This window comes from Stegodyphus dumicola, chromosome 6 (assembly GCF_044657685.1).
Source record: "Stegodyphus dumicola isolate Sdum_Otavi_A_Nest chromosome 6, ASM4465768v1".
Lineage (NCBI taxonomy): Eukaryota > Metazoa > Arthropoda > Arachnida > Araneae > Eresidae > Stegodyphus > Stegodyphus dumicola.
This window is the reverse complement of record NC_140773.1, coordinates 53,656,313-53,673,435: the sequence shown is the minus strand read 5'-3', so window position 1 is coordinate 53,673,435 and position 17,123 is coordinate 53,656,313. Positions and strand designations below refer to the sequence as shown.

Sequence of the window (17,123 nt, the reverse complement as noted above, 5' to 3'; positions counted from 1 at the left end):
GAAGCTGTTCTAGAACAAGTGCAGAGATTTGTTTAACTGACTGTGACAGTTTATGAATTAGTGTCATTTGTTAAAGTGGAATGAAACACATAAATCTAGGCATAAATCTTTGCTTTTCCTTAAAATGCGCTGGATCCTGCTTATTTATTATTTAAAGAATACAGAATTTTGAACTTACTTTATTTAGCTTACGAATATCTTATGCAATACCAATAAATTTTTAACAATTTTGTTTTCATATATTAACGCATATTCAATTCTGAGAGAACTTTAATTACACACTGGAAGAATGTAAACAAAAAACACTAAATTACATTTTGAAGTTGTAAGGATTATGTTAATTTTATTAACAGTTCAATTTTAAGTTAAAGTTCCTTTCCTGTCAAATTCTTAACTTACTACTTCCGGTCAGAACGTGGTTTTGGAATCACTCTGAATACTTAATGAGGAGGAGTGGTATTTAAACCGCGAATTCTACTTGCTGAGTTAGAGAGAATCAGAGTTTCTGATTTGCGCGCGTCTGCTTTTTGGCTACTCTCTCTCAAAGTTGTTATTACGCTCGGCCGTACTCAGCCCCTTGATAAGCTTCGTAGTCAAATAGAGTTAAGGGGCCAACTCGATTAGAATCTTGATAGCTTCGGCTATATCTCTTTAGTTAATCTTAGTGTTAGTTCATTTCTTAGTCCCTTAAGTTCAAGCCCAAGTGTCGGCTTTTATTCTACACTCTATGAGACGGAGTTTTGTTAAATCTTATTGGAATACTAAAGGGTTAGTTACCCTTCCATCTTGTTGTTTCTTGTTACACAAACTTAAGCGATTATTCGCTAACTAGTTCTTAAGATTCGTCACTTTCTACAGTAACTGAGAAATACACTAGTGAGAATCTTACAAAGTAATTGTGTTTCAAAAAACAAGGAAGAGGTTTTTAGCTTTTTTTCTTATATTACAGGAATACATTAATTGTCACATGACAAGAGAACGATAAACGTTATTGTAAAAGAGTCATTCCATTCTTACGTATTCCCTAGTCGACATCAATTTATACAAGGTGAGCGATATTTATGATGTAGACTATCACAATAATTCAATGCCAAAAGTTCTTGCAAAGTGACTGATAAAAGCATATCTAAATTGTGCCGTTTTCTCTATGGTCTTAAGAAGCTCAGAAAGTGACTCCATAAAACTTCATAACAATGCAGGCTCGGAAAGATATCTTATAGTTTCCATAGTAATAACATTCCATGACTATTGATACCATAAGAAGCTCAGAAAGTGACTCCATAGTCATGAAACTTTATGATTCCACCAGCATAAAAGTCATAAGAGGCTCAGAAATTAGTATCTGGAAAGCTGCAGGGAACTGAAATCTGTAACTTTTTAACAATTTATATATTAGACACAAATTAGAAATAAACACTCATTAGGACTATGAATTATATCTTAGTTTAAAAAATCACTTTTTAATTCCCGTACAAGAAAGGAATACCCGAACATGTTCATAATCATTACGTTTAGAAAAATATCCAGTCTGTTTCGACACAAATTTATAATCCCTGATTTTGAAGAAAATCCCTTGGAGCGGGAAATAAATCGCTTGTGGAATTTCTAAATTCTTTCTGAACTACCCGATTATTAAGATAACTTAATATCGGGATTAATAATTCGCTGAAATCTCTTGGAAACGGAATAAGTCTTCCGTTAATTAAAATAACAAGCCTAGTCTTTATTCAGACGCTTAAGGTAAAATGATAAAAATTAGTCTCCTGTGAATTTGTTTTCGAGTTTATTTTCTGATCTCTAGTCAAGATATCATTTACGTTTCAATTATCGTTAACAAAGGCACTGTGAATGGACATTTATTGCTTTTCTTATTTATATAATTCTGGATTTTAAAATTACATCCAGTTTGAAATCTATCTCAGGTTAATTATATACGAATAATGTTTGTATGCTGCTTGGAATGTATTTCAAATTGAAATTAGATAGTCTGCAAATGCTTTCCCTGAAGCTTGAGTTATATAAATGCAATCATAAAATTCGGTATGCATGATATTCTAATACAAAATAGAGTATAAAATTAACAGTTTTTATTGCTTATTGAAACATTTATTTTCTGTTCCATTTTCTCGAATTTTATAAATTATTTCATATTGTTATTTTCTTAATAGGTAAATTGAATTAATTTACCAGTTTTAATTTAACATTTTTCTTTAATGAATGAAGTAAACAAAAAGGATTTTTAGCAATGAAAACGATTTCAACAATTCTTTTCTTATCAAATATATCCGTGATATGTCAAATAGTTTTTTTATTATGCTTTAACGAATGTGCGCTACTTTAATTACTAGCTGCTAGAACCATAAAAACAGACAGACAATTTATCCCCCCCCAACTTACGTCCTAAATACAGTAAATATAATAAATAAAATGAAAGTTTAAATTAAGCTGCTTGTTTACGTATCAGGCCTGACGGTTCCATAAGCTAGAAAAATATGGAAATTTAGCTGCTATTTGAGGGTAATGTAGAACAAATGCTCCCGTCAAATTAAATCATTAGGTACAACGTTAAATGCACCTAAAGCTTTTAAACGGCCTTAAATAGTCATGAAACAAATGCGGTTAGCAAAGCTAAAGCTGGTAAACTCTTTCAGTAGAAAGGAGGCGTAAGACAGAAATTGATTAGTAACAGTAACCAAAGGCTGTTTACTCAAATTCAAGAAACCCACGCAATCAACGTATAGCAAATTGTTATTTTCGAATTTATCAATAATTGATAAGATTCACAGTTATTTACACAATAACTGCTTTGTTGTTTTTGATAATTATATTGTAGGGCCCAGGTGGGTAACTTCTGTCTGGATACAGGAGTAGCAGGAAACTACACAGAAGAAGGGTTCAAACCCTTTATTAATTCTTTAAAATTTACAATTGTTTCAACTCGACGCTAATAAACTTCGCCTCTACTTGGGCGGTAACTGAAAGTCGAATAATTTAAAACTAAAGTTGAAATGTTTAACAAGTGCTAAACTAATTTACAGTGGCTCCCGAAATGAAAGGTGTTGGATGAGGATGTTTCTCCACACTCATGATCTGGCGATTGGGTACCCTGAAAACCCCAGTCGCCCTTTAAAAGCGGGGGTATACAAGGTATTTCTCCTACTTTCCTAGCGTGCCTTCGTGCTGTAGTGGTTCTGCACGCTGGGCCGCTATTCCAGAGGTCCGCGTTTCTATTCCCGGTGAAAGCGGTTGCTATTTTTCATCTTTCCTGCTTCCAAACCTATACCTTATGTCTCATATAGTTTAAAAAAAGCAGTAATTAATATTTATTTAAAAAAACAGTAAATATTAATAAAAGGCATTATTTAGATTATATTAAATTCTTTAAATACGTATTTTACGTCATTTTTATTAAAAAAAGTTTTCGTTCTGCATATTCTCTGAGCCGAACGTGTGTTATATGCTTAGATATAAAATATATATACATTGAGTCATTCAACTGAAAGTTATTGCAAAGTAATTGAAGTGCATAAACGTTAGTAGGAAAAGAAAGTTTTGAAATATTAAATATGTTCAATAAAATGCACTTTTGGCCATTAAACCTACTACACCATAAAGGCCGCGAGCAACAAATGTTAAATTTCATGAAGGGTACTACAAGCAAGGATATGCAAATGATTACGACTCCAGTGTATGCGTGCAAAACAGGTATGAGTAACAATTCCTATAAACGGGAAGAAAGCACAGTGGATTTCTCATTGGATTCCGATTTGAATGTTGGTTACTTGTGTGAAAGACATGTTATGCCTCTTGTAAGAAATAAAAACTTCCAACAGCAGCTGTTGGAATTCGACAGCGGCACGATCGTAGTCTATCGGATTGCTGCTCACCATTTTGTACCACTGCTCGCCGTGTTAGTCGGAATCCCATGACTATAGGACGAATATGAAATCAATGGATCCAGGAAGGCCATACTGAACTCCTTGCAACAGATATTTCGGGCCACTAACACTCATTAGGGCAGACCTCTCGGGTTTATGGGATTGTACAGCCGCAACTCGTCTGTTGTACAGGACAACGCTGATGGAACAAGACGGCTTCCGTCCTAATGCGGCCTAACAGGCGCTTATCGGAATTAAGAGCCGCCCCGCCCTTGATCAATCCACAATGTTGCGACCCCACAGAGCAAGGACAGACACGGCAGTACTAGTACGGTCCCTACCGAGCCTTACTCTGTCCCTAGAGCCCTCAGGCCTTCTGTAAAGTCTGTTATTATGCCCCCGTCGTTGAGGCAGGCTAGGTACAGATCCTAACAAGTACTTCCCAGGCAACACCCCACGGGGGTTTTCTGATAGAGTATACCTTCGGATCGATCGGAGGGTCTCACATACCTGTTTTCATACCACAACCACTCGAGAGGACCTTAAGTTCACCTTGTATTTTGAGTGCCCTCTTGCCTCACAGAAAATTACAAACATCCATGCCTTCTTCCAGCGCATCGATACGGCAATCAGTGTCACTAAGCATCCTACCAGCTGGGTGGCGAATAATGCGATGACGTCTGCAGCCCCACAAATTGTCAGCACGGCAACCATTATTGCGGCTTCCTTTGACGCTGCTGCGTAGACAGGCTCGCTTTCAATCGTTCAACGAATGACAACACTGGACAGGGAAGTGGTACCTCGTGGTCATTTCAGATGAATCTCTGTTCTGCATACAGCATCATGATGGAGGTATTCCGCGTGTGGAACCATCGAAGGGTATGTTCCTGAATGCGATACGGGCTCAGCGCCTGGCGTGCTGGTCTGAAGTGCATTTGGGTAAAAATAAACACCGATCACCTTTTAATCACACAACCGGTAATGTGAACAGCTGCCGTTACTTTTCTGACGTCTGTTTCTAAAAAACACCTCGTGTTTCTTTCTAAAAAAACCTGCCTTCGAGACTTGCGTGACACCATTTTCAACAAGCAGTTGAATGACCACATGCTGTCCATTCTGTCTTGATTTCTTCGATACAATTGAGTGTTAGACTGTGGCCCACCAAGTTATCAAGATCTCTCACTCATTGAGAACATGAGGCCATAAGCTATCTCTACCATTAAAGCCATGGGTTGCCGTGAGACTGGCACGCCACTATCGAATAGAAGCCGCATGTAATAAAGTACCCTTGTCTGTCATCCAACCTTATTTCGAATCAATACCCAGCCGGATTTCAGCCGTTGTTGCTGCCAAAGGTAGTAGCTCTGGGCTCATTCCTTCACTCTGTTTCCGCCAGACCACCTGCATATTTAATTCATGTCTTCCTCCCATTATACTGTATTTGTGTGGAAAGTAAGGATCTACTACTTGCTTTCTTTCTTGGTGTAGTAATTTTGATGTCTATCAGTATGGTATTTAAGTCTATCAGTATCGTATTTCAGTCTAGCAATATCATATTAACTTAAAGTATTCCCTATGAGCCATTGTTCTTAATTCTACTGAACACAGTTTGTCACATTACAAGCTGCGTTCTGCTAGACTACACAGACACTGTAGTGTCCCAAAGATATGCAACTGATGAAACCTAATATTTTGACCAAGCTATAATCCTGACTTCTGGGTTAGATGCAGGAATGGTTTCATTATTTTGCCCTCACGTGGCCTAAAAATTAACTATGTTCCCCTAGAAAATCCTCTAAGGAATAATTCCTTTCCTCAGGTAAATATTCCTCAAGTGCTTTGTTACTTTCGACGACGTACACTAATATAATATAAGAGAAGACATTAATGTATAATTTATTCAACATTTTGATTTTCAATCAAATCACAAGTGCGAAACAAAGAATCATTATATGACATTCCAGAAGAAACTGGAGTTGTTATGTATGAATATTTGTACTTCCTTTTAATTTTGCTTTCCATTGGTAGTAGAAAATTTCGATCTGTATGGGTTTTATTCCTTTTTTTTAACAAAACTTTCACATTACTCACTGGTTTGTGCATTATTCCAAGTAAACTGTAGTATTCTAGAATTCTTTCCCATGTGTTCGTAGTCGTGCTAACACCATCTATTTCCACCTCAAGGTCATTGACTTACATACCTCACGCGACAAAAATATCACGATACATATATATCATATCATATATTTTACACAAGATATTTTATTCAACCTTTCCTTATCCCCTAATGATGAAGTATCCTTATCCTGTTTAACGCCCTGCTTTGTGTGCTGTGATTTATCTATCTATACGTAGCTATTATTTGTATGACTAATGAGTATAAAGAATGTTCGGTATGTAATGTGCATTTTCTTTTTATTTGTGGCAACTCCTTAGCAAAATACAGTATCTTGTTTTGCCCCAAATTACTAGAAATTAATTCTTTTATTATTCATCTGGAACGGAAATTATTTCTGTATTATTGACCTGGAACCAATATAAAATGGCATGTATAAAGTAAATTGCAAGGATATTTTATATAGTTTTATTTCCCCCGAAATATATTGCTGTAATTTACAGACATTTTGTGCTCATAAGATTTTGATATAATTAAAAAGAAAAATGAAATAAAAACTTGGGCAGGTAATGCTATGATATATTCCCCCCATTTTATACAAGTACATTATTTGAGTTAATATAAATATTACTTTTTTAGATTTTAGTTTTAAGAAGGGTAAAAATTTTCTCTAATACTAAAATGCCGTAATTTTTTCTAGAGATCGATCGCCAGATATTATAAAGACAGAAATAGAACTGAAGAAATTACCACCATTGACTACTTCTGATTTGATATACATCTCCTGTCAAGTAGCAGCAGGAATGGAATACCTTGCAAGCCAACATTTTGTGCATAGGGACCTGGCAACGAGGAATTGCCTAGTTGGTGAAAAGATGGTCGTCAAAATCGGCGATTTTGGCATGTCTCGTGATGTATACAGTACAGATTACTACAGGGTAAGCTATTTTGCGTTAAAAATTGAATGAAAAAGTTATAGCCATATTTAAGCGTTCTATAAAAAGAGTAGGCACATGATAAATGACTTCAGAATTACCTCGGAAATCAAAGTTCTTGTCAAAAAGCAAATATAGCTTCCATACATGAATTTACTCGCTGAAGTAATCCTAAACAAAAGAAGGAGTGTTTGAATGTAAATGTGTATCGTATGAGGGGATATGGATTTTGAGAGGGGACGTATATTTATTTATACCATCAATTGACAGTGACATGTGCGCAAGAATAACAATCACACATTTCTGTAAAAAAACTGTTTTTGCCCCTTAGCTAGTGGAATTATTTTCTATTGAATGTGCAGCTTTCCCATTCAGATTACTCAAGGAATTTAGGATTACTTCGTTAACTGTGAACAATTAATTGTCAGGAAACCCGTATTAGCTTTTCTAAGCTTGCGAATAACATTTAGATTTATCTTGTATAAACATTCTTACATGGTTACGAATAGTACATTTGTAACAGCCTCTGTCACGAAACTATGACATACGGAGATGAATTTGAGAATATGCAAAAGAATAACATGATGAAACGTTATATAGCGTGGATTTTATATTCGCAGGAGCCATGTCAGCGATTCCACAAGATTACCTTTTTTTTTAATAGCTCAAATTAATTCACTTAATACTGAAGGTTTCGGAATTCAGTCGCGCTGTATCGCTGAAAAGACTGCCATAAAAGTCTATGTCTTTAAAATAAAATCTATTTGAACCAGTGTTATGTTCTCTTACGCTCATGTTCACAGTTTCTAAAACATTTATAAGACATTCTACTATTTTCAATTATTTATTTCTTTCTGTTCTAAACTTTATTACATATTTTGGTTAGATTGCGTATTTTTTTACATAGTTGTGAGACTAATATTTTGCATATTCTGTAAATATATAAATATACCCAGTTACCTGATGATATTATAAACCATTAAGAGTAAAACGTTTAAAGAAAATTATATTTATTTGTTGTGGGAGAAGGAAACAGAATAATATCATACTAGAAATAATTTCATTTATCAGAAGTGTTTTGGATTTTTAATCTTCTTATGCTAAACTCTTTCACCTTACACTATTCTATAAAATTAATTTTTATAACTCGGGGTAAATTTTGAGAGATTATTTTATACTAATAAATAGCCACTTTGCTCATGAAGAGCAAAATTCCCGTACGAATGTTATAAAATTATTTTGAAAATTTATCACTTGAATTAACTTCATAAAAAAAAAAATCTGAAATGTTTCAGATTTTAAATTACGTCCAAAGGGGCGTTTTTTTAACGTTTTGAGTGTTACCTTTATTTATTAAATATCATGTTCTTTGCACTTAAACCATAAAATTCAGTTCAAGAGCAATATCGCAAAATAATGTTAAATTAAGCATATCTTTAGAATTTCCGATATACACTGTCTCGCGAGCTGGAGATAAAAGTATTTTTTTTCTATATAACGTTGCCATTTCTCGCTTTTAAAGCATTGAGTTTGTAAATCAAAAATTCGTTAAAGTTTTACAAAATATAAAATCTATAATAAAACAAATTCCAAATTTGGGATTTCAGATGCCCATATTCGCAGTAGGATTTCGTCATTCAAAATTCGATGGCTCTATGTACCATTGTTTTATCACAATGCGAGAAATAGACAATCATTTATGCAGATTTTTCATTATTTAATTTCTTCAAATATAATGCAGGACTCTAACATTTTGTGGCAACAGTTTGAAAAGTGAACCGACGTTTATGAGTCCGACGCAAAATCGCAAAACGAAAACAATAGTCCTTCAAGGACAAAGCCCCTTTGGACTAATTATTTAAATGGCAACCTTAAATTAAAGTTTTTGCTTTCATATTTTGAAATTATATCAAAATAAGAGTTTGTTGACTAATTTAGATGCCTCCATACAGTAACATTTCAACGAATTGTTCCTTTCAGGTATTAGATTACTTCTTAAATTTATGAATTTAAATTCCCCAACGCATTTCATTTTTTTTTTCAATTTTCAAAATATTATTTCACATTATCTTTATTATTTAATGCCCATACGTGAATTTTTATTCTTTTCTACTTTCTAAACAACGAATATTTACGTGTCAGATTTTTTTATGACTCCACAAGTATACAAGTATACATACAAGTATGTTAAAAACTATTTAACTGAAGGCGGCCCTTTGTATTATAAACAGCAAACAATATATTTGTCGTGCTTACTGGTTGAAAGACAAAATGAAAGAAAATAAATTAGTAACAGATATGCTAATATTTGAAATAAAGTTATCAGGATCAGTATCATGTATCATATTTTCTTCTTTAGGCTAAACTAAAGAAGAAACGGACTTATATTACAGACTAATAAAAATGTTTTGAAAATGTGTCTTTATATATATTTATAAGGAGCATATAATTCTTGTTATGGAATTTATGGAAAGAAAATCTAAATTATTTAGTGTTCAGTACTGTTGAAAACTATGATACATTTTTGCAAACATTATTCAGAAACGTACATTGAGGACTACATTTACATAGAACAGGAAAAAAAATGAAACAGTGTATGAGTTTGTTGCCAGTGCATCTAGCCTTTCAGGAATAATTATTCATTCTTATGCTATTAGATACATTGAGAAATATATTTAATTAGAACAGGAAAGAAAACATTTTTAGACTTTCAGGAATAACTAATCTTGTTATTAAGCTATTTGATCGTTGAGAACATTCTGGTCATTTCTGAACTTAGCAGCTATTTCTTGATTTGTAAATGTCTCCAAATTTCTCCGGAAGAACATACAGAAAAGTAATATGAGGCAACACAAAATTCCAATCCGTTTAAATTCATCCATAAAGTATTGGCGATGATATGCCTTCGAATAAGCCATAGTTCGGGGCTTTCTGCTCATCTAACAACCGAACTGTCATGTTAACGAAGCGATCATTCATGATGCAGTGATATAATGCAATATCAAAATATTTATAAAGCGCTTTCACGATAGCAGTATCGAACTTAATATCGGCCCCACACCGTACAGTGTTAATTTGTGAATCATATGAGATATAACTGTACTTGAACTCCCACAGACCTTGGAAGTATACAGTAGTGTTGAAATCAACTACTTGCCCTACTTCATCAAGCATTCTCAAGAGTAAAGTTTTACCAGCCGATTATCGTGATGCTAAATTCTATGATTATTTATTGCCTTATCTTCACATGAAAACCTAGATGGATTTAACGCTATGCTAATGATCATGCCCATGTTAGCTTGGATAAAATTCAGGTGCCTAAGTATAAACCGGAATAAGTATCCATCTAACGCAAAGTAATCCTGTGCTTTTGTTGTCCATCGCTAAATGATTAAAGCGCTGTTCTTGTTAAACGCCAAACAGTCGCCAACCTATGTTACGATTAACTATAGAACCTTTCTGACAAATTTATCAACATGCGCAGAAGACAAAATGTTTTTCATGTCCTGCAATGCGTCATAAAGCACAGAAGGCTTGAGATATCTTCCCCAAGATTTCATTATAGCTTAAACTTGAAATTTGGTATTCCATTGATTAGTCTCGACTTTACATTAATAGATGTTATATTTTCAGTTACTAAGATAATCACTTGAAAGGTCTTATTTAACGAAGCCAAGTTCAATGAAGGCTGAGTATCCATTCATTCATGAAATCAGCTGGCTGATTTCTATAGGAATGGACGTGATCAGAAATCATCCAGATTAATGAAATTAAGTTATCCGTATGATGTTAGTTTTGTAATGACAAACTACTGGTTTTGTATGCGATAACTGTTCATGGTGTGAAGGACAAAATTTTCTCAGCATCCTATATGTTCTGCTGGAGCTCACTTAACTTCAGTTTTCTTGCGCTAGGTGGGAAGACATAACATGCTGCCTATCAGATGGATGCCTCCAGAAAGTATCCTATACAGAAAATTTACCACGGAATCTGATATCTGGAGTTTTGGAGTAGTATTGTGGGAAATCTTTACCTTTGGAAAGCAGCCCTGGTATGAACTTTCCAATCACGAGGTAAGTATTGCTGTTAAAGCTTTTCATAATTAAATTACTGCTAGGCATATTTTATCTAATGATGAATATGTAGCATGAAAGTAGTGGCAAAAAAAATCTATTCACTGTTTCAGAGTAATCATTGTATTAATTCATTTTCGTACTATTGATTTTGTATTTATGTTTCTCATTCAATGGGGTGGTTATATTATATTTAGATTCCAGTTGAAGCTATTTTATTTAGGGTATGCGTGATTATTCTATACAAAAAACACACCGGCGATTCTCACACATACAGGACATTTTTTGTTAAAAAACATAATTAATCACTCTACACAGTAGCCACTAAGATATACTGATATCCATTAAAATTGCTACTTTTATGAAGCAAGTGACAACAAAACTGAAATTTATAAGTATATGTTAGGATATACAAATAATTAGAATTCCATGACATGCGCACATTACAAGCAAGATTAATGGTACTCCGAATCAATCTAAAAAGGTTGTATGTAATGCCAATGTCTCATTTAAAATCCCTTTTTTTTTTCTTTTGTTTCCTATGAAAAGAAGGAACTTCTATTTGCCCGTCTGTAGCTTTTCTGCGCTTGAGGATTCTTGTACCACACAACTGTTACTCAAATCACTGGCTGAGATCCAATGACTGTATAAGATATTTTCTCCCTTTACTTTACGCCAGTCCAATATAGGGACACGCCGCTAAAACCCACATAAAAAAGATCCAAGTTATTCAAAATAAAACCCTTCGTGTAATTATTAATGCACGCTGGCTCATCCCAAATTCATATATTCACAGAGATCTTCAAATTGATACTATACAAAATTATATAAAAAAACTTGCAACAAATTTTTGCCTTTTCTGTACTATTACATCCAAACACCTGTATCAGCTCTTTGCGATGCTCACCTTTTCCTAGAGCAAAACACAAATATCCATCGGTTATTCTTACCTCGCATTTTGTTAATTATTTGAAGTACCTACTACCTTCCTGATCCAACATCTTTTCACATTGCTGGTCTATTTTCATTCATTTCATCTTTCTTCGCCGACTGATGGCGGCTAAGTGAAATATCCCATTCTACCATCTTGATTCTTCATATTTTCCTTTTGTTGTTCCAGACATTCTTTTATCTGATGCAGAGTAAAAGCGCGCTTTCGATCGCTGTCACTCTCTTTCCATTCGACAAAAGTCAAGGTATTTTCTCCCTTCTTTCTGGATGCCTTCGTAGTGTACCGGTAGCACACTCGGCGCGTATTCTAGAGGACCAGGTTCTAGTCCCGGCGAGTCAAGTCTCCTGCTTTATAATAACCTAATATCTCTACAACTGCTATGAAATTTGCAGTCGATGAATCCAGGATAGCCACTCAGGGTGATGAGCAGATCTCAGTCGTTCCCACTTGAAAATGTTCTAGACGACAAACATCTTTGTCACTTTATTTTTACACACTATACCACTGAATAGAATTTGTTTGTTCATACATCTGCTCATCACCTACGGTTCACCTAAGTTGTTATTAAGTTATTTGATCATCACCTAGGTTGACTTTAAGCGCATCTCCTAGGTTGACTTTACATCTGCTCATCACCTAGGTTGACTTTGTTCTTTTTGGTCGTTCTACACACAGTGACAACCTTCAGCAAAAGCGGAACTCAATCAGAAAAAATTATACCGTTTCATTGAGACATCCATGTGCTCCTTGAATATACCATTGTAAGTGTAATTATTGTGTTGTGATGTTAGAGAAGCTAAAGCAATGGTCGCCTTGACAATTTTTGCCTTTAAAACAGTAGCGCCGTGCAAGCAAATATTCTGTGTTGTGCAATAAACTTAAATTAAAAAAAATAAACAGCTCATATTCTTCGTCATACCGGTTCAGCACCAGGTATTGATATTATTTTTAAGAGTGTATAATTATTTTTATGTTAATTTTCTTTGTATTTCATGCTTTTCGACCCATGAGCCTGCCTCATCTAAATTTTTAAAGCAGAGTTTAAAAAGTCTGATATGTACACCACATGGCTTACTTGTACGGAATATTAAATAATACGCATTTTTTCCTGCATTTCATTAAAACTTACTGAATTGAATTAAATCTACTTCGTCGATAGCGCATAAACCTCAACAGAATAAATGCGCTTTTAAAATTCACTATATTTATTTACCATAGCGGTACTCTGGCGCTGGGTTCACATAATAGCGTTACATCTCATTCATCTTATAACTCAGAATGCAAAAAAAAAAAATTATATCATCTGGAGAGTTATCTAATCGTTGCCACATGTTCCATACAAATACTATAATTAATCTAAAATGATGTATAAAAGAAATTAAAAAAATAAAAACATTTTTTTCACAGACGATTTAGGGCTGCTTACCCAATACGCATGCGTTACTCGAAAACATTCTTCTCTGTCAGAAACAGTCTGGCGACAGTATTTTCCTCTAATATGAAACATTTATTTTCTCGAATTTCATTAGAGATGTATTTCTCATTCAATTAATTAAGTTCTCATTTCGCGGCAAGGCAAAAATAATAAAAACACAAAATACCTTCATTAAAAATTAAAAAATGAGTCAATATAAGGGATAATTTAATATCTTAAATAATTCGAGAATGGATTAAGCATAATTTAATTCGCAGTACTAAAAGAAGACATTACTTTGTTGTCGCGAAACTTTGTTTCTCTAGATTGGTAACAATCCACTATTCTGCTAAGTTTCAAATGTAAACAAACTATGCTGCTATGGCAAAAAATTAGGCTTAGCGGCACTTACACAACTTTTAAATTCTTGATAATTCTATAACTATAACATGCAGGTTAACTAAAGGCATAAAACCCTTAACCGGACGATAAGAATAGCATAATCCTATCCTTTTTAAAGCAAAAAATGCACAATTTACAAATATATAAGAATAAAGAAACTGAGCTCACTGAGTAATTTATTGAGTAAGTACAGAAGTAAATCTTGATTGGGCTTGTGAAAGCTTTATTCAGGTACAAAAAAGCCTCCCCCCTTTTTTGTCGTTGTTGTTGTTTGAAGACTGGACACAATTATTGCCATACGATTTAACTGATCCTTACAAAATTTTAAACAATAACCTGTATATCAAAATGACATGCTCCAGTTTTTTAATTCGCGAAAAATGAATGTTTAATCGGCGAAAAATGAATTGTTTTGAAAAACTGTATTGAGTAGCTAATATTTAAACATGAAAAAACATAGAGTTTTCTGGAATATTAAGAACGTTTTACTCTCTAATAGCAAGCAATACTGCAGCGCTAACAAAAGTTATTTGCTTTTTTTTTCCTTTTTATATTTTCAACACATTACGAAACGTATAAATTGATCTCCTAAGCATGGAATATGAAATGAAATTAAATAAAATATAAAAATAATAAGCAATTTATGATAAATTCTAGAAGAAAATAATGTTTACCTGATAAATGCTAGTACAAAGTGAGTAGTATTCTTTGTTAACAATGCAAAGATGTAAATCAATGCAAGAATTTTGCGTTTAAATTCTATGAATTGATGTATACAATAATTACTTTTTATAGTTAGTTTCAGTATGTAAAATGTAGGCCCTGAAATACCGATATCTTAAATGCATTTCTTAAAAATGTTTTTGATTATTAAATTACCTAAATCATTATGTTCTTAATTACAGGTGATTCAGCAAGTGACATCAAATAAACTGCTTCCTGTTCCACCAAACTGCCCCGATGAGATATATGATTTGATGAAGGCCTGTTGGCAAACAAGACCACAAGACAGAATGCCCATCAAGAATGTACGATCACACTTGCAACAGTTATGCTCGTCTGCGGACACAGAATACTTAGAAGTAATTGACTGACACATGTTGAAAGGGCATCTCTACAAGAGGCCTATTATAATATGCGAGACAGAAATGGTGCAGAATACGTACATTGACGCTTGAAGAAAAAAGGGTGCTGACTGAAGTCGATATTCGACACTTTCAATGTTTTTGTCAAATTATATCAACTCGTGTGATAAAGCTGCCATTTTCAATTAGCCTAAGCTAATATTCTAGTCATGTATTAAGCCGATAACCATATCGGTGCACAAAATGATATACTAACGTATTTTAAATCTGATTTGTATTGAATTAGAAATGTATGATATTTGTCATACAGATTTTTAAAAATCCAGTGAGATGTATCATATGGACTTTTCCATAAAATCGATAGCTAAAGAGAAAATTAACATTTGAATCATAATGTGTGTTTGTAAGAACAAATGGAAATTCTCTTACTATATAACTCATGTGTGATGTTGCGAATGTACACGTTTTCGTTTATTTCTATCTTGAAATTTGTGAATTTAAATATCATCATGTGTCATATTTCGAAGTTTTTGGTATTGAAATAATCTGACATATTACATGCATTTCAAAGTGTTGGAAACTAATTCATTTGCTTGGATACTGTTCAAAAAGTCTGTGGAACATGATATTTCTACTATTTCTGCTTTCAGAAAATTTGAAAGTGAATGTTTTGCGCAGAAATCTTTTGCTATTGTGATTAAAAACTTGATTTATATGTCACTTGAGTCTCCATCTCAAAAATTATGTTCTTTATTTCTTCATTTTGTGGTGACTGTTCGAAGATGTGAAAGCAGTAAAAGTAATCGTTAATAAACAGATTTTCGTCAAACATTGAAGGATTATTTTTGATTATTCAGTTTATACATGTTCTACTCTCTAGAGTGTATCAGTTTTACAATTAAAGTTCACAATCTCAATAACTGAAAACAAAAAAACAAAACTACGCAATCTATATTAATTACATTACAAAATGTAGATAAGAAAGTTCTATTATTTCCCTTTGAATTTTTTTACTACAGAACGTTGAATTCAGACAATGTTAACGCTATATTTTTAAGTACTACTTTCGTTACCGCTATAGTACATATTAGAAGGCGATTTGGGTACATACGTCAGAACCGTGACTCGGATAAATCCTACAGGCAGCTCTCACGATTTCTTTCTTTGTCAGTCTACGTTAAAAGCAAAATGAGTAACATATCCTGTCCTTACGTACAGATGGTACGCAAAAACATCGTTAAATTGCATTCGATAGCGGTCCAAATGGATATTTTCGTTGAAATATGATCCCGGAAATCTTTCGCGATTACAATACTTCCTTCGTACAAGGAAGTAAAGAGATTAATTCATTAATAGCCTTTGTAAATTAACTATGTAAATTTAAAATACTATTAAGGGCTGTAAGTTACATTAATTTTCTACTCATTTTGAATTTCCAAATGATTGTTTCCTTCTCACTTTTCAGAAAAAATTTATTAGGTCATTACAAAATATGAAATATAAAAGTAAAAATATCCCTCTTTCCTTCTTGCGCTCCCAAATCATTATGAGAAAATGCATTTACAGCTTTTAAAACTTGAAAAACGCATGTGTGCGATGTTATCGTCCATGCGATAATTTGTACGTACTCTATTTTTACCACGATATTTTCGATGACGATGTTTTTAAACTGCGAAATTTTTGAACCGCTTTACTTTCGATGACGATTTTTTGTACCACGATGTTTTAGAACTGAGAAGTCTTCTCTTTGCTTTGTTTTCTCCCATGGTGTGTTGTACTACGACGTTTTCGACTTGCGTTGTTTTCTCCGCGATGTTTTCGGCTGTAACCAAATATTTGCTACCCTGTAACTAAATATAACTGCAAGAAATTATTCTGAAGTCATCGAAAAACTTAAGTTGGGGAGATATTACTTCCCAACGTTCAGTACTGGTGCCTTTTAACTTTTTAAAGTTAAATTACACTTTACTGACGTTGCAGTTTAAAAAGCATTAAACTATTTTCGAAAACATATTTCGAGAATTTCATTTCTTACATAATGAAAACAAGGAATTAACTTCTGCCACTAAAGTTTCTCTCAGTCAGACTCATTTTGTTCCCCAAAGTGATTATTATTACCAAATGGAAGGATTAGGTATGAGTAATCTTTTCAATCCAGTATCAAACAGGTACTCGCACTATTTTGAGATCAGACTAAAGACAAGACTAAAGATCAGACTTAAAGACAGTGAAATGAGCAATAAATAACATAAAAGAATACAAAAAACA

General features: G+C 33.6%; 1 protein-coding gene across 1 annotated transcript in view; it reads left to right on the top strand.

The window, feature by feature from the left end:
- Positions 1-15,702, top strand: part of LOC118204971 (BDNF/NT-3 growth factors receptor-like) — a 722,804-nt gene extending 707,102 nt beyond the window's left edge. The window contains exons 12-14 of the mRNA XM_085818323.1: positions 6,695-6,932; positions 10,844-11,002; positions 14,676-15,702. Coding sequence (XP_085674449.1) covers positions 6,695-6,932; positions 10,844-11,002; positions 14,676-14,864 — 586 coding nt within the window. The 3' untranslated portion in view covers positions 14,865-15,702. The remainder of the gene's footprint in view (positions 1-6,694; positions 6,933-10,843; positions 11,003-14,675) is intronic.
- The last annotated feature ends 1,421 nt before the right edge of the window (positions 15,703-17,123 follow it).